This window comes from Orbicella franksi, chromosome 4, assembly GCF_964199315.1.
Source record: "Orbicella franksi chromosome 4, jaOrbFran1.1, whole genome shotgun sequence".
NCBI lineage: Eukaryota > Metazoa > Cnidaria > Anthozoa > Scleractinia > Merulinidae > Orbicella > Orbicella franksi.
The window spans coordinates 9,199,151-9,217,512 of NC_138148.1; the positions used below are offsets into that span (position 1 = coordinate 9,199,151).

At 41.6% G+C, this 18,362-nt stretch overlaps 1 protein-coding gene across 1 annotated transcript; it reads right to left on the minus strand.

The window, feature by feature from the left end:
* Window positions 1-229: 229 nt before the first annotated feature.
* Window positions 230-17,889, minus strand: LOC145485494 (polycystin-1-like protein 2). The gene is made up of 17 exons (XM_081464157.1): window positions 17,835-17,889; window positions 17,142-17,249; window positions 16,706-16,821; window positions 15,710-15,768; window positions 15,140-15,297; window positions 13,464-14,211; window positions 12,417-13,044; window positions 11,594-11,734; window positions 10,997-11,122; window positions 9,816-10,049; window positions 9,110-9,361; window positions 7,944-8,705; window positions 7,019-7,255; window positions 5,914-6,263; window positions 4,158-5,064; window positions 2,937-3,108; window positions 230-2,115 (listed from the first exon to the last, which is right to left on the minus strand). Exons 1-17 carry the CDS (start codon window positions 17,887-17,889, stop codon window positions 230-232), a joined length of 6,939 nt encoding a protein of 2,312 aa, XP_081320283.1.
* Between the last annotated feature and the right edge of the window lie 473 nt (window positions 17,890-18,362).

Consider the following 18,362-nt stretch of genomic DNA (forward strand, 5'->3'; position numbering starts at 1 on the left):
ATTATATATATTTTCTACTAGCTTTTACTAGTATTAAGGATTGCGAATGGTATTTAAACGATCTTGGGTCTCCGAAACTTTGGATCAGATCTCAAAATCTGGGAATCTTTCGTGATGAGTCTCGGAGACTAGGCACCTCCGCGAGTCACTGGTTTCACCATTCGTCACCTCTAGTCTAAACGTTCAAGCTTTTATGAATAAAATATGGTTGTATAAATTTAGTTTAATTTCACCAAAACGTTACAACCGCCTCGCGTTGAACCGCTGGCCTAAGCATGTGGCGTCTCTCGTAATTGTCGATCTTAGCAAGCTTCTGTCTTCGTTTGTAGTGGCGATAGTGGCGATCTTTCTTTCGTTTCTTCTTTCTTTCCTTCTTTCTTCTTTCTTCTTCTTTTTGCCAAATGTCTTCGAGGTAACTTCCAAATGCAGAAAAGTAAGGCGACGGCTTGTGTTGACAGTTCAATGTTTCGTCGTCATCTGCGAGTAAGTCAAGGGAAAGGGTATAGTCACACCGTGATGATAGTTGGTTAAGTGAGTGATTGCTCACGGCCGATCTAAGAGACGTCAAGGATTGGCGCATTTCTCTGCCAATCTGCAGAATGGTTTCTTTAAGATCGGTGAGTGATACACTATAGTCAACCATACTCTTCAGGGATGCTGCCTTTGAAAGAGGATGGGTTTCATCTTCCACATCCTCGTCCTCGTAGCTTCCAATGTCCTCCATAGAATCAAACGAAGCCAGTTGGATCTTTCCACCTACGGGCTCCACCTTCTCTGGAGGAAACTCCTCTTCATGCTCATGCTGTCGCTTTTTACTCCGTACAAAGCTTATGAGGCTCTCAATCGTGCCTTCTATAAGCTCAAAGGTTTCGTCTTTGAGTTTGCTGATCTTTTCCTTGGTGTAATCAGCCATGAATGCTCCCAATTCTGCATCAGCAAACGAATCACCAGCTTCAACGTTCTTGACTTCGTAGTAAGAGTCATTCAAGATGGCGAGAAACATATTCAAAAGAACCATCGCCATGGAAGACAGATAACCGAATACAAATACCGGTGTAATATATCTGCTGGTGGACTTCAGCTCTTGGAAGCGCATGTCACCTCCAAAAAGCAACAGCAACATGGCACGCAAACAGCTGTAAAAGGACCTATACGCATCGACATTCGATGAAAACACCAAAAACCCAACTTGGGTGTAGGCTAATAGAATCGTAACGAACACCATCATGAAGGACAAAACTTGCGTGGCTGCTCGCTGCAACGTTCCCATGACTTGACAAACGTGGCGATTAAACTTGATGAGCCTCAAAAACTTTATTGTGATTATGAAGAGAACGAAAGCAAGCACGTAGGTCTCCATATCAGATAAGTATTCAATATTGTCGGTGCTTGACGTCTCGAAGGGATTCTCCTGAAGTTTCTTCACGTACTGGCTCGTTCGCGACTCTTTGAGGAAGAAGAACACCAAGGAGCAAATGGTGCTAGTGATCTGCAGAAGTTCCAGCCAGTTCCATATCTGTATGAAGTATGAGCATTTTTCGCGACGAAGTTTTCCGATCTCAGCAAAGAAGAAAACGATGAGAACAATCATGAGCAGAAGCTGACAAATCTGGAATGTTGATCGGAAATCGGGCGGAGCGTAGAGAGAAAGGGTCTTTATCGTCATCGCGACATTCGATCCACCGGTCGGGGACCTTTCAAATAGTAGTTTAATCGTAGAAAAGAGCGAGCTAGAAGGTTCAAAAATGGTGAATTCCGTAAAAATTGCAACCGTTCGGTCATCAATCCAGTCATCATTTTCTAACACCCCGATAACCTTTAGTGCAGTGCGAGAATTGTATCCAAGGTCGGCTATGTAACCACCTCCTACAAACGTGGCCATCTGGCCACCGTACGGTCTCAACTGAAGATCGTCGGGTCTCCGATAGCGCCAAGGTCTGGGGCACTCCTTGTCGAGTTCAAAGTCTGAGTAGAAGACACTGACGTTTTGGACCGGAATCCATCCTGGTCTGTTGTATGGAGACACATTTTCCGCCTCACCGGTGTAGAATGGAACGCATCTCGAGAATTGTCTTGCCAGGATGGGCTCATTCTTCACAATTGAGCAGTTTTTCTCTGTTGATCAAGAGCAGCAGGACATGGATCAATATAGTTTTAATCGATTAAATGAAAACTAACATCAGTTGCTTTCTTTGTTTTTTCCTAGAAACGCTCAATTCAAAGCTGTCTACAGTTTTGAAACTAAAGATGAAGAGCGGACTGAATGCATCAGTTTGATTCTTCGAATTCGGTATACACTTAAAATTTTCTCTTACTTCACATGTACAGAGGCAATAATCTTTTTTGCGCCATTTCTATTCTTCTCGGGATGTGAATAGGTAAGTTTCTTTTCTTTGCTCAACCAAGGCATTTCAGCGAGGGCGTACATGCTTCAGACCTTTTGCTCCAGTTGCGATCTGTGCCCTTTCAACTTCTTGTGATTTGGGGTTTAAAAAACCTAATATTGGCCGTCTCAGAAAATTAACTATCTTAGACGTATTATGCAACTAGGCAAATACGGAAGTTATGACGCATAACAGGTCAGCTGAAAATAACCAAAGAAGTATAATTCGTGGGCATAAACACGAGACACATCAGACATAACATTCGCTCAGCTAACATTTGTAATCAAGCGTCCAATAGTTAATCACACAATGACGTTTTTGGTCAGACGGGATTTATGTGTCTCGTATTTAACTAGACGTAGTAATTGTTAGTCGCATCATATGTCAGAGACGCATTAGTCGTCTGCCCAGCTAAACATGGCCATATTAACTGCTTTTACACCTAAACAAGCCCAAATGGAATAAGAGACCTGATCACCGTGAGAAGAGCAGTCTTGAGTGAACGCCTAATTTACTTCTAGGACAGAATCCGAACCTAAAAGTCGTACTGACCTGTTTTGACTCGTAACTGTCGCATTCTCGGCATACCAACCAAGAAAGCTGCACGGTTGCTAAGGAATCCTTCTTCGTATTGAAAAGGGCGGCCGTTGTACCAGTCGACATTGTAAAGGTTGGGCACTAGAACTTTCTTCGACCACTTCCAGAACGACGGGACATTGTTTACCTAAAAGAGCAAAGGAGATGTGTTTGTTTGTAAGCAGCTAACGCCATCCCGGTTGATGAAGGCGGCTATTTTCAAGAACTGAATTGAGCGAAGGCAAATAACCTGGCACTAACTTCTAATTGGCCGGGCCTCCTAAGTAGAGATGCATCTTAAGTATTGTTTCGTAGAAAATGTCTCGTTATTACGAATAAAACAAATGGAAAGGGTTACTGTAAAAGGAACAATACTTGTAAAAGATTGTAACTAAGGAAGACTTTGTGAGAACCACATATTTTCCATAGAGTTGCTCAGAGGTTTCCAACATCAATCGAAAGAATTACAGTACTTTCCTTTCACGAACATTTGTGACCCTCCACGGGAAAACAGTGAATAAGGTGAACGCACGCACACGGCACGCTCGCACGCTTGAGCAAGGCCCGTGTAATTCTTAGGACATTCGTTTTCTATTATTAGGAAGCTTAAGCAATGTCAAGGACGACGGCTGGAGAAAATGGACTTAAATTTTACCTTCGAATTTCGCAATTATCTAGAACTGTTCTGCAAGCCGAGCGGTCTAAAACCCTACTCAAACTAAAGATGTAACGCCAGCAAATAATTTTGGAAGAAAATACGAAAAATTAGCCGTCGTGGCTCAAGTTCTTAAAAATACCCAAAACTTGGTCATTTCACGTTGTTGTTTTGCAGAGGACGGCAAAGAAATGTACAAAGATTTATAACGCACGTGCACAATTATTGTTCTGTTCATTAAAACGTTTGTTTGACGGCGTTTTCGTTGCCGTTGCCGTCGTGGTTTGCGTAAGCTCCCTAATATAACAAAGGAGGGTTAACCCACTGTCTCCGTGCAGTGCTCCTTAACAAAGACCAATGGTGGCATTATTTTTCCAACTGCGGATTTCCTATGCCACTAATGAGTGCGTTCTAATGCGGAAAACCCCTCTCACTCCCCTCTCGAATAAAACATGACTAGTTTGTTTTGGTGTACAACCTCTTTGATCTCACTGGTTAGATTAAATGACAAACCGCCTTATATTGTTTCTTTCATATCTTACCTTGCTAAACGTCTGAAATAAGTCGTCCATGGACTGAGTGACCATAAATCTTTCAACTCCTCTGTTGCCATAACACACAACCATCATGAGAGTAATAAATATTCCGAAAAGTACGAACTCCACTACTTTACGCCCAACTTGAACAAGACTGCTTCTAAACTTGCGTGCCCTCTCGAGTTCTGCTTGATCAAGAGTAATGACTTCTCCTGCCGCGTTTCTCTGGACAGCGTTTCCCATGACTTTTTCCTGCTCTGGTGGCTTTTTGACTAAGATTGACAAGATAGATGCAACCAGGAGAACCTTCATTGGTTGCATGACAATCGCATCTTGAAAGAAGGACACCATAACAGACACAAGCCATTCGTTAGAGGTTTCTGCGCCCCACATGAGACTGTAAAACACAACAAACGCAGCAGAGGCCAGCGTTGCCATTGTGCAGATAAACCAACCAACGAAGAGGAACCAGTGCGGGAGACACCCTTGACTTTTACCTCCCCCTCCTTCGGGCTTACCTGCATCTCGCGCTTTTAACTGCCTGAAGATAGTAACGACAAGCACATTGACAGGAATGGCTATTATGCTGCTTTGGATGCCGATCTTGATCTGTGTGAGGCTCACTTTCAAGGGTCCCACCTGTACAGCATCGCCTGGCGGTGTACCAAAGTTGTAGAACATGGCATTGGTTACCATGGCCGCAAAGAGAATCGAAATACAGCATGCCAGGCGTTGAGCCCGCGTGAACGGGTTATGCGGCGGTCTGGTAAAAAGTGACAGCCATAGATGCTTCTCTCCAAGTTTTGTAGCTGTCCTAGCGTAGAACAAGTTTTTGAATCCTGAAATCTCTTTCTTGCTAGCGACTTGTAACTCTAGATCCAAGTTTCCATCTTCCTTCTCTACTGCTATCCATCTGAAAGCAATAAATATGTGTCGAATATCAGGTTTGATGGTGTAGACCCAATACTGGCAAAAGCATCTCTTTTGACCCAAATTTCTATTACCAAGCATAGAATGGAAAATTTAGGGCAGCAAGCTAGCCCTTTCAATTTGGAATAATAATTTAGATCTTTGTATTTGTCATATGTATGCATTTCCTCCTGATTTCGTATATTTCGTATATAGGCAATATAAAACTCTGGACTTGTTTTGTTTCAAAAAGATCATTGCGCGAGACCGTTATTTTATCACTACAACAGCCATGGTAGTCGCATTAGTCGTGACATTTAATCCGCGAGAACAATGAGAAGTGTCTTAACTCATACTGTGCTTCAGGGGCGTTGAATATTTGACGCCCCCACCCCCCCCCCAAAAAAAAAACCCATAATAATTAAAGTCCATACTGATAACTGTGTTTTGCAAATATCCCTGAAGCGTCTCTGTCTGTTGCTACTTGGGTACGAAAATTGCAAAACCGATTACTACTACCAACTCCACCGAAGTGGAGGTAAATATCCATCACTTTCACCGACACTGAGGCGAATAATTGTTTTAGTATATACCACACAAGCTGAATAATTAGCGTACCAAAACGCCATTTTATGTGTGACAAGCGGTCGGAATTTTAAAATCTCTCGCGCCGGCTGCTCAGAGGTGAATAGTACTTGCTAATCACCTCCGAGTTAACCAATCAGAGCGCGCGAAAAGCACTTTTCACTTGTGTGGTATATACTAATAAGCAATACACGGACTTGAGTAACGCCACTAGACTTGAACGTTTGTGGACTGAAGTTGAGAATATGAGAAATGTAAGCTATTGTACCTGTTGGCAACAAAATGCACTTTCTCTCCAGTAGCAAGATCTACGATCACCACCTGCATCAAGAACCAAGATGGATTGTTGCCACTGTTGTCATGCCAAATGCGTATCTTCTCCAGCGAACCGAGTGACTCCGGAAGGCAAAGGGTGAAGTTATTGATACTTCCTCGGGAAAAGAAGATCTTTTCTGCGTGTGGATCAGTCAGAGTAATATCTTCCGTGTTTCCCTGGCTTCCATAAATGGCCAAACCCACATTCGCGGAGGTTCCATTGGCGCGCCACATACCGGTTTGTATAGAGATGCTGTACTGGCTTTCTCCTTCATTCTCGTTGATCAGAACGTTTGCCACAACCTAACGAGACAAAATGACTAAACGTTACTATTTTGAAACAATTTTAAAAACTCTGAAAACCTTTTGAAGAGTAATTTCGCATGGGGTATGGCCTTTGTTTTGTGGCGTGGTCACGTTTCATCTTGCTCCGTCCATGTAAAACGGTTGCTTTTTTTTCTAGTTCTTGCCTGATTCCTCTGGATGTTTTCTCAGGCTTGAATGGCAATTTTGTTTCGGTGACTTCCTACGTGCTAGAGCAAGCGGTCGAACCCCAGCCGGCAAAATAAGATGTCCTGGAACCAAACATTTCATTGCCAATTATAATTGGGTTTCCTATACATGTCACGAGTGGGTTACTTTCATTCGGTTGATTTTTATTTTAAACTAAATGCTAATTTTAAACAGACACTCGCCAATTTTGCACGAGTTGAGAGGCGCCAAAGACCTGAGTAAAGAGACTGACTTAGTTTGATGCGCAACACTGTTAACAACAATCTGAAACGGAATATGTGCAATATGGCAACACTGTAGGAGTGAAAACGTGAGTCACCTAGTCGGCTCAGATTTATGTACTTTTTTAGGAGCAAGTTTGGATGCTTTTCAAATTCTCAAGCTGGCGAAGAGAAGACGTCGGCAGATTCTAAGCCACAACATTACAGAAATCTATGGACTTCTGCAGGCTTAATAGAACAGTTTCTGTCATCATTTTAAGAACGACTTATTGAAATATATTATGACTGAAAGAAATGCAAATAATCAATTACAAGTGTACTCACTCTTAGTTCATCTCGTTTGTCTTCTCTCTTGGCCAGTACGAGACCTAGTACATACAAGCCAAGGATAACACATACTGTCGATAACACGACAAAATTTCCCGTCTCGGCCAGATTGCCAAATGCTGCAAACACTTTATCGAAATCTATGGGATTTGGAGCCACGAAGAAATCGCCTCCGAATGCGGACAGATGGGTGCAAAGGCAATGCAACTGCTTGGAGTTTGACTTTGGTCCGACCTGTAAGAGAATTGATCATGCGCAAACAGGAACCAAATCGTCAGTGGTTCCAAATAACGAAATCCTCTCTAACGTCTTCCTTTACAACAGCCTGGTTAAACCCCGCCCCGGTAACTTCCCTGATACAGTAAGAAAAAATATTCTCTAGTTAATTTTTCCCTCTTTGGCGTGAAACGTAATCTCCTTACTTTGACTGGATGTGCCGAATTTAGGATGCTAGTAGACCCATACATCTAGACAATTTTACTCGGCGTTATTGTGGTGGTCCACCTATTGAATGATGGATTTTGTTGCACCAGGTCTGTTGCAGAGAAGTGATCTATAAGTAATGAGTAACTAAATTAAAATAAATAATTTTCTTTATGTAGTACCACTAGAACACTTAAAAGGATTGGTGGATTCGTCGATGCTGTGCTCACTATGTTGTAGACACTATGAATAAAGAAAGTGGAGAAAACCGAACATACACTCAATAAAAAGACTTGTGAAGAATTTTAGCTGGCGGGAGGTTGACCAGTTGGCTATTTACAAAGTGCGACCAAGGAGTTAAAAGTGAGAACACCGAGGAACAAATCGGTTTAGCGTTTAGGATGGAAGATTTATACCTGAGATCGACTATCTCTTATAAGTTTCCGGCATTGTGTAACGTCCTTAAAAGTAAGAGCAAATTCGGTAAATACCGTCTTACCCGGCATCCTTCACTCGTCCACTTTTCTTTTGATTCGGACCAGTAGAGACAACCGCTGACCGAAATGCTCAGTGAATAATTAGCGTCTGTGGAAGAGTTGTAGGTTGGTATAATAATCATTGGCGTCGGGGGAGGAGTGGTGGGGGCATCTTTGACATCAACGCAGGACCTTTTACCCCGTCGATGGTGTGGACCACAAGATCGTCTCTTTCGTCTTGCATCAATGTTACTGGCTTTGGTATTTTTCTTAATGTATCGAATTCCAAGGAAGTGAGTACCAGTGTGCCCAGAAATGCGACTCGAAAATGAGAATGTGTAAGGATCTGAGGAACAGTTTAGATTGTCGGAAGAAGTCCGTGTCATATTTGTACACGTCGAAAAGTTTGGAATGGTTGTATTGAAGACGTTACTGTGAGGAGTGGGCTTTGTTTTGTAGTTGACAAACACGTCCATGGTCACACCTTTCTCGGGCTTTATTTGTATTGTCACGAGGACGTCGTGAGATGAAACCAAAAACCTGTGGTAGCGAATATTTGAAGTTCCGTTGCTTGGTTTCATGAACAAACTTTCAGCGGAGCTATTGTCGTTTTCAGAGGATTGTTCTTTGCTGGCAATGGGTATGAAGAGTTCCACAGGTTCAGGAAGTCCTGAGATGTTCAAAGTGTCGCCACCGCTAGCCTTGAGCTTGAAGTCAAGCACTGAAGACTTGACTGTTTGAGCACTTTTATCCCATGTGAATGGGTTCTTTTTGAACGCCAACATCTAAGCAAAATGAAGTAGATATGACTTAAAAAGATGGAATATTTGAGAGGTAGTCCTTCAAGACTGCTGGTCGCAACGGAGTCTCGTTTGCTTTTAAAGCAGCTACTTCACGATTTGCGCATCTTCAAAAGTCCAGCCTTAATTCGTCAAGCTCGTCGTTTGTAATCCGTACTAACGTTCTCCATCCTAAACCATCCTTGCTGCTTTATGGTTTAAAATTATCTCTTTGGTGTTTTGCTACCTTGGCAAAGTATTATTTTCAGGTTTTCTTCAATTTAAAGGTACTTTTGTACTTGGCAAAAGTAACTCAAAATGCCATGATTGATCTCCTTTAACAAATCATGCCGAATTTCAAACTAACAATTAAAATTAAGGATTGTGTAACTTTCGGTGGTGCATCATACCTGGGAGTCAACAGCTTCGGGCGCCGACTGCTCATTGTTGGAAAAGAGCGAGTTACCAGAAGGTAGGGCCACTCCACTGGATCCTTCTCCAAGCTTCTTGCCTCCCATATCGGCGCTACGCTGGCGATCTAACAAAACTTCCAAGGACTTTGTTTTGAACACAGTAGGCTCCTCTCCAACTGCTTTCGTTGATAGCAGGCTATCTCCCACTTGTGAAACAAGATTCAAAGCATTTTGTGCCCTCTCCTTGCTCTGTTGGAAAGACAATGGTCAAAAATGAAATGACACTCTAGCAGAGTATAGCGTTGTTTACCGTTACAAACAGTGAGAACTCACATATTAACGATTGATTTTCACTAGGCACGTACTGCTTGGCTTTTTGGCTTTCTGAGTTCAGTTAAAGAAAGTTGCAAACGTCTTGCTACATTGGTAAACTCTGTATTGCTTAACAGACATTTTTAACGCCTGAAAAGAAAGTTCATATTATTGTATGCAGAACAGTTAAAAACCCAGCATAAAAATAAATTAACTAATCATAGCAAAATGCTACCAGAAATTGTTTAACCAGTTATCTTACGTTTGAAACTAGCCTCGAACGCATGGTCGAAATGCAAATGCTATCTGACCAAGAATAACACAACTGCAACAATATCTGCAGCAACAAGTGTACTGTAAAAAAAAAAAAATAAATAAATGCATCACTCACTTTCTCCTTCATTGCTTCGCTGTCGGCTTGATCCTCCTCCAGTTGGGCTTCTTCGTCTTCTCCCGATTCCTCACCGTCAGTCCCAGCTTCACTAGACGCTGCGCTTAGTACGTTACCGATTCCACTGAACAGACTGGTACCTACACTCTGTACCAAGTCCGCGTCCATGGATCCGTTAGACATTTTAGATGAAATGAAGTTCACCGTGTTTCCTAGCAAGTTCAATGCCTTTTCCTATGGATATAAAAACGTTTTCAATATCTGGTGCAATATACTGTCTTATTGAATGGCTGTACTCTCCATACATGCATCAAATCGCTTGATATTGGAGAAGTAATATATCAAACACGAGAGACAGTGTTTCATCGGGATATCCAAACACCGAGAAGAGAATTGAAAATACGACACGCAGCGGAGTACTTTTGACGAAATTCGAGGTGTTTGGATAGTCAATGGAACACTGCATCGAGCGTTTGATATGTCTTCCCAATCGAAACAAAAACTAAGGAGTAAACGGAGAAGTAAAATCGTCAAAATCTATGCTAATTAAAACCGGGTACCCAAACCTCCTTCACGGTTGTGATTTACTTTGTCTTAACTTGATGAATTATTAATGAGTTTGAGAAAGATACTTTCTTCTTTGCTATGTCGTATCTTTGTTGGGCGCATATATCTAGTAGATTCCAGAAATGTATTTTAAAACATCAACGGTACGGCCCAAATAAGCCCTTCGCGTGAACGTGTCACGTGACCTTACCAATCATAAAAAATGGTGTTGGTACGAACTAAATATCAGAAATGAAAAGAGTATCGTGAAATTTTGTAAGAGTATCAATTTTGAGGCCACTGACACTTAAGTGTGAGATGTATGGTTAGAGACCTATGATGAGAAACGCTGTTGGATCGATGGCAATTTTTGCCATACAGCATACAAATCATAATATTTTGAAACTGAATTACGAAATATAGTTCAACCGGCAAACTCACGTTATGTGTTAAAGAGGCGCACCGAAATGACACGATGTGGAATATGATGAGGTGGGGCTGTCGTATTTAGAAACGATAATCTGACCTGCGTGTAATAATTTGATCTTCTTTTAACTTTCAATTGATTCTATTTCGTGAGAATTTACCCATGCATAGCACCGTTCTTGCTACAAGATATCATTAATTCTTTTTACCTGAGAATCGCCAGATATGCCGTTTTCGTCCTCCGTGGCCATGGCAAGAACTCCCACGACTAATGTCGCCTGCTCTACACTACCAATCTGAACATTTTCCATCTTGTCGATCAGAGAACTTTTGAACTGAGGAACAAAACAATGGCCTTATTGTATATCTTCCCCTGTCTCCAGTCTGGTCCACTAGAATATTACAAGTGTGTTGCTGAAGCCTTGATATGTTACCATCACTTAGATTTCAGTTAAAAAAAAATATATGATGCTGAATGTTGCTTATTTTACTGCGTTTTGGTCTGGATAAAACACTTATATCTGACCGTTCAAACGAGAGCTGTTTAAAGTAGTTGTAACGTTTCAGTCTTTGGATGAGACTCTAGTGTGGACTACTCAAATGTGTGCAGTTGCTTAACAGTAATGACCTCCTATGCCATGAAATGTGATTTTAACTTTTACGTCTCTGGAGAGACACCGGCGGGAGACCATTCAAATGAAATCGATCAAGCAAAGCAATCGTGAGATCCGGTTCGTCAAGTTTTAAATTTCGGGAAGTTTATTTAGCGTGAAATATTAAGGAATTGCAACGTCCGATGAGCTTACCGAGTGTGCATCCCCTGTGTCTTTATTCGCAGAGAGCACTGCAAATGCCATCTGCATGGCTTTGTTTACGTTCCCAGATTGGAAAAGGTTATCCAGTTCTCCTTGAGCTTCCGTCATACTTGAAGCATCGGGCGGTGTAACCTGATGAGACAAAAGTTTACTGAACTTCAAGAGTTCGTGTGCGCTTTATAAGGAGAGTTGAAAGTTAGCGTGGGCACTAATGAAGAGAAAAGCTTTTGCTCTTTCAGTTGGTAAAGGCACAGAAAAGTAAGGGGAGAAAAAGGCTTTTGACGAAAAACAAGCGCTGTATAGTAATACATTCAAATGCTACGGAACATTTCCTTACTAAGCTAACGTATTTGACCCTTTTTGTGTGTTTAAAAAACCGTCAGAGTTGCTGTTTTCTGTATTTCGATTTTTTCAGCATTGATTACCGCCGATTTTACGGAGTTAACCAACGTCCAAAGAAGCTCATTCCACGCGGTTCTGAGAAAAATGTTACGTAACCGAATTTGCCACTTTAAATCAATTTAAGAAAGGCTATCTACAGAAAATCTCTGGTACCCATTCACGCTCCTGGGCAGAAAGCGCCACTCTGAGACTAACATGTCTAGGTCAATCCTACGTTTAATGCACTGATGAGATGACCGCCGCATCTATTGCGTTCATATTTTCTTGGAGATTTCGAAGCAATTCGTGCCTGGAACGGAGTAGTTTCCTCACTTAATGCCCTTATAAAAAAATGCTTTAATTCAATTCATTACTGACATGCGATTTTAAAATCAACACGAGTGGTGTTTGAAAAAAAAAAAAAGTATATTACCTGAACAGTGATATATACTGCGGTGTAATCACCAAACGAATCTATGATTTCCAACCGTAAATGAAGGGAGTAGTTTGACTCCTGCTTGCCCATTGGTAACTCCGTTGTCCCGTTGGGTTGTCGTCCTGTGTGAAAAACTACAACGCCGAATTGCGTTTCGTGAGAAAACTGGTAACTGATAGGCAAGTCAGAGTCGGTCCAGTTGACGCATTGAACGGTGAACTTGGTTGCGATGGCTTCCCCTCGCTTAGGATCCACAAAGCATCCCGCATTCTTATCTGGAGTGTAGGGTGGAACATTCGTATGGAAAATGTAACTCTCTTTTTCGTAATTGTCTTCGTCTAACCAAGCAACAACTTGGATTTTGTAAGTTTTGTTCCGTAGCAGTGCTCTCTGGTTTTGTAGCATGTATCCTCCTTTTATCACTAAACTTGGACCCGTTAAAGAAGTTGTAGAAATGTTGTCTAGGTTCTCAATCTCCTTCCAAGAATAGTCAGAGCCATTATGAAGATCGACGTAAAGAGACCAGTGATAGTTTGTGAGGAAAGGACAAGACATTCCTATACATTGCGTCTGGAGTGCCAGTTTTTTCTGCGTGCTAACTTTTTGTTCACAGTTTGAGATACATCTAAAGGAAAGATAGTCAAGCTGTTAGTAGTTTTGTTTCTTTGAAGCCAAAATTCAAGTGTTGATGACCCACCTAACATTGACGTCATCACTCTACACTCTGATGGTGACAAATTTTGTGTGTGCCAATTAAGTATCAAAACTCAAATATTATCGACAAAAGTTGCTAAGGACGTTGCATGAATCCTTGCATCTCGCATCCAGCTAGGCTTAAGCTTTTTGAGCATTTAAATCAATTTTTATAGCGTACACATGTTGTTGGTGTCTTTCTCCCAAAGAAAGCTACACTGACACACTTTAGAGGATATTCTTAATTTTCTAGAGAAAGATCGTCGATGACATGATTAGTTGATTATGTCACTATAAGGCGTAGATGTAGTTTGAGCTGTGTTTCACATAATAAAATAACGTTATTCTTACTTTATTGTAAGAGAAATGTTCTTGTCGATGTATATCCTGTGAGAAGCTTTCACAGATCTGCTTCCTTGGGACACCAACACTTGCAATACATACGTACGCTTGGCTACCATAAAGTTGGGATTTATGAATAGTTTTTGCTCACTGGTGGAATGTGAAATACCAGGATCGTAGCCAAAACATCCCTTGGTGCTCGTGCGGTTGTTGAAAGGTAAGTCATACTCCAAGGACGCGTTGGATGTGGTGGTGTTGTCTTCTCCACAAGACCATGCAAATGTCACATTTGGCGCCTTACTCCCAAAGGAATCTTGCAGTTCACCGTGGGTAATTGTGTGTAGCTCGATAGGACCACCCCCTTTGAACGCCTTCTTTGGTCCAGCGATTTTGGCCCCTAAACTAGGAAGTATTCGAATAAAGCCAAAGTCGTAATCGATGGCTCCATTTGTGGACTTGGGTGTGGCAGATACACGGACATAGGTAAATCCCACAGCAATCTCTCGGGAGTTGACTGTTATGTTCGATCGATTGTCTGAGAGGATAATGAATGGAGAGAATTGTCCAGTGCCTTCATCTACTGTGGAAAGTTCCCATTTGAATTCCAAAGCCCGATGCTGTGCCAGGGATGAATTGAATTTCAGTGAAGCAATCCTTACTTCAATGACATATGACTGGTCTGGCAGTATTTCCTTCGCACCTTGTAAGTTTTTCGAGAGATTCAGGGAGACATTGGCAAGGAAATTTCGTTGGTCAGCTGGAGAAGAAAGGAAAGGCAAGCAAGCATTCTACACAGCCGAATCATGAAGAATTATTTTCTTTATAGAAGTAGACATTGTAGATTAATTCAAAATGCGCAAATTGCAAAGGTACTACGTACCTAATAAGTACATTATTTTACAAACACCATACTACAATAACGTGGGAGGCGTGGTGGCCTCATGGTTAGTGCGCTCGTTCCCGGAGCGAGCAGTCCGGGTTCAAACCCTGGCCGGGGACACTGTGTTGTGTTCTTGGCAAGACACGTAACTCTCACAGTGCCTGTCTCCACCCAGGAGTATTAATGGGTACCGGCGAATTGTTGTGGAAACCTAGCAAATTGCGGGGGAGTGACCTACGATGGACTAGTATCCCGTCCAGGGGGAGTAGAAATACTCCTAGCCACTTCATGCCACAGAAACCCGGATACGCCCCGGCAGCTATGAGCCATTCGGCTCCAAGGCTTCACACTTATACTACAATAACATTACATTTAAAGAGAGTATATGATAACACCCATGGAATCATACATATCATACACATGCCACAATTAAATAAACGCTTAAAGATCTTTACTCGGCATGTCTTGGCCAGTAAACTCGCGACCTTTAGCCGAGGAAATTATCCTAAAGAGAAATAAATCGTGAACCCAATATATTTGTTTAATATGGAAATTTACAGCTGGCGACTTTAGCCAAATGCAATATCAAAAGTATCGAATTAACAGCTTCTTCATTCCTCGTTATTAATGATTCGAAGAGATATACTTACGAATTATGCTCTATAAAATATTACACAGTATGACAATTGCGCTTTAGGTTCTCCAGCTAGTCAGGATGCCTAAGATCGAAGGAGGTCCTCCTCTCATTCGAACTGGTAGTTATACCTTGTCAGTTTGGCCAACAAACTTAACTCTGTGTTCTTACCTGTGTATTGCAGCTCAAAGTATCTGGAATTGAACATTGTTTCCCCCGACGCCATTTTTTCTTTGAGCCTAGAAACAAGGCTTGATTGTCTGGTTCGAAGGCATTCGATCACGACCTCAGCCGTCAGAAGTGCTCTATCTTCAGGGGACTCCCGTGGGCTAGAAAAACGGAAAAACGTTAGGAGGGGAAAGCAAGAAGACAAGAATGGCACAGCGTGGTCTAAAGCAGCGAAAACGGAAAGAGAAAAAAGATAGAAAACGTATAATGACTGGGAACAAAATGTCACCGATATTGATTGACGTCCATGTTAAAGATGATGCTGTTGCTGCTGATAATGACCACCTTCATCATCATTATCATTATCGTCGTTATCATCATCATCATCATCATCATCAAAATCATCGTCAACATCACCGCCAGTGTAATTGCCAACTCAGGTTATGTCACAAGCAGCCAAAAAGACTCGCACTATTTCATGTTGGATGCTGGCAGCCAGAAGCACTTCGCATTCGCTTTGGATCTACCGACTGCAGCATATCTTTAAATACCTTTTTTTTCATTTTGTCTTACCTAAAATGTTTAACTTGAATACTTAAAAACCCAGGGGCGTCTTTGAGTACCTCGCTCACCTACAAGTAGTACAGAGGAAAAAGAAAAAAGAACTAGATTTAATGAGTCCAAATGACTGTTTCGGCATCCACTTAAAGCACTTCAAGTATTAATTTCACCGCAATGTCTACTTTCATAGCTTTGGGAATTGCGTTTGATCTTACACTTTCAATCATAAAGTCCAGCTAAAGCCGTTAATAAATCTCTGTTTTGCTGGCATATCTGAGTTTTTGTTTGATTGTTATCGTGAGGAAAAACGTGTACTAAAAGAAGAGGCCTTCATTGCATCGGCAGAGGTATAAATTCCGCCGTAATCTTGAAGATTGGTGAGGACAGATTGTTCACTAGTGCTGGCGCTGGACTCTGGTTTCTACAGCGTTAGGCGTCAAGGAGTATTACTTCTCGATACCAAATAGAACATGTTTTCCATGTTCTCTAACAAAATAATGCACGCTTTAGGTTCAGAAAAACTGCTAGTGGACGTACGAGCGGAACACAAGTACATTCAGCAGTTTTCTTGACCTCAAAAGTGCATTATTTTCTCAGAAAACCCAGGAACAACATCTTCTATTTCGAAACTATTTACATACTGACAAGGGTCGGTGATTGCTCTGAAGTAAAAACATCCGGGACATACTGCTCTATAATTGCCAGCCATGCATAATGCACGAACAGGTCCAAGAGCGGGTATACAACAGCTATATTCTAAACTTACATAACTTGATTGGCCTTAATATCTCCTTAGATTGCTCTGATAGTTTGCCGGTACCCATTTATACACCAGGGTGTCAGAGACGCACCGTGAGAAGAAAGTGTCTCACCAAAGAACGCGATACAAGAACCCTAGCCAGCATCAGAACAAACTCGGACTACGCGAGCCAAGCTTAACGGGTTAAACACAAGGTTACTGTATCTTTTCCTTTTATCGTCAATGTAATTTAAAGTTCTGGTCTTTACCCGATCCTCCACGTCTCCTACCATTGTACTCAAATGATAAGGGTCAGACCAGGATGCTAAGGAGTCAACTGTATATGGTGTTTCAGCTAGCATCAACCACGCAACGAAGTAATAATCTGAAATCAAAATAAGCAGAAAAACGTTTACCTCCTAAAAATACTTTGATGGAAATCCTTCTTTCCCATTTTATTTGTAACTTTGTGCCTTGGCGGAGCAATTGTTAATATTTTTTACCAAAATCTCTTAAACTAAAAGTCTAGAACTGACCCAGCCCGGTTATGACTAGTCTCCTCCGCAGCCGTTATCAGGGTCTTCACGCAACGCTACTCGCTTCTCTTCTCGCGTGACGATCCTAATAACGGCTGCGGAGGAGACTAGGTTATGACGCGCGAGCGAAGTAAATGGTCCTAAATGGGTAATTGCTGATTTTATTCACCATTTTCGTACGTGCTCCCTCCATTTTTACGATTTAGCGAACTAATACTGGCAAGAGACATTAGATCTTTTCGAGTGGCTGGTTCTACCAATTTTAGGCAATTTCCAACTGGTCAAAAAATTAACGTATCACATATTACAATTATATGGGATTAAAACTTAAAAATAAGAAGAACTAAAACAAAACCGAGGAAAGCCGAGAAGGGTCATGGAAGGGTAAAACGGGAGAAGAGAAAAAAGAATTGCTTAAGGTGATACTTGAAAAACCGACTTTTTTCAAGTGTATGTCAAACCTTTGGATTTCCAGCGCTCGGAAATTCTTCTTCTTCTTTAATATGTGGCCGTGATCGATTTTGCCAATATAAGACTGCTGCTCAACCAGTGCGAAGTTTAGAACATATATGGTTGTCAAAAATAAACAGAATCACCTAAAATACTCTAGCCCAACTAGTCTTTGTAAGAGTAATATATATTTTTGTACATTTTATGTATCGTCTGATATGTTTGACGATACGACCTCTTTCAGGCGGAAATTCAAGCTTAAGTTTACCCATAGATCTTTTCCGGTTGAATTTTAAATCTAAAGGTATTTGCAAAGGCACGAGTTTGTTGCTTTGACTGAGCTGTAGTTTAGTTTGACTTCGTCACAGAAACATAACGCCCCCTTTTAGAGAAACAATGGTATAAGACTGACCTGATTCGCAGCCATATAACTCCAGTCGAAAGGCCACGTTTCCATTCCAAGACATCGGCCACAACATTACGCTATGTGCTTTCACTGGAAAAGCCACGTGATTTAATCGTATCGAGTTACTATCATGGTTCCCTTCAAAATACTGGTAATGAAGGACAATTGACATTTTATCAAACTGAACACGTAAAACATATTAGTTAAGATGAATAATTGATGGATTTACCATTGGGCTACTGGAGACTTATGAAAGCTAGGGCCACAAAACTCACTATAAATGTAGCATCAGTGACGGGTCTAGACCTTGAGCTAAGCGGGGCGGGGCGGGGGGTGGGGGGTGTTTTGCTTGCCCTGCCGGCTTTTCTTCCTTCTGCGTTTTTTTTTTCCTTTGTATCCCAAATAAGGGGGGCACCCCTAGATCCACCATCGCTAAGTCTGATCAACATAAACTGAAAAGTAAGTTTAGCCCTTTATAGATAGAAACCTTGTTAACGCGTCAACGGTTTGGGGTCACAAAATAAAAAAAGAAAA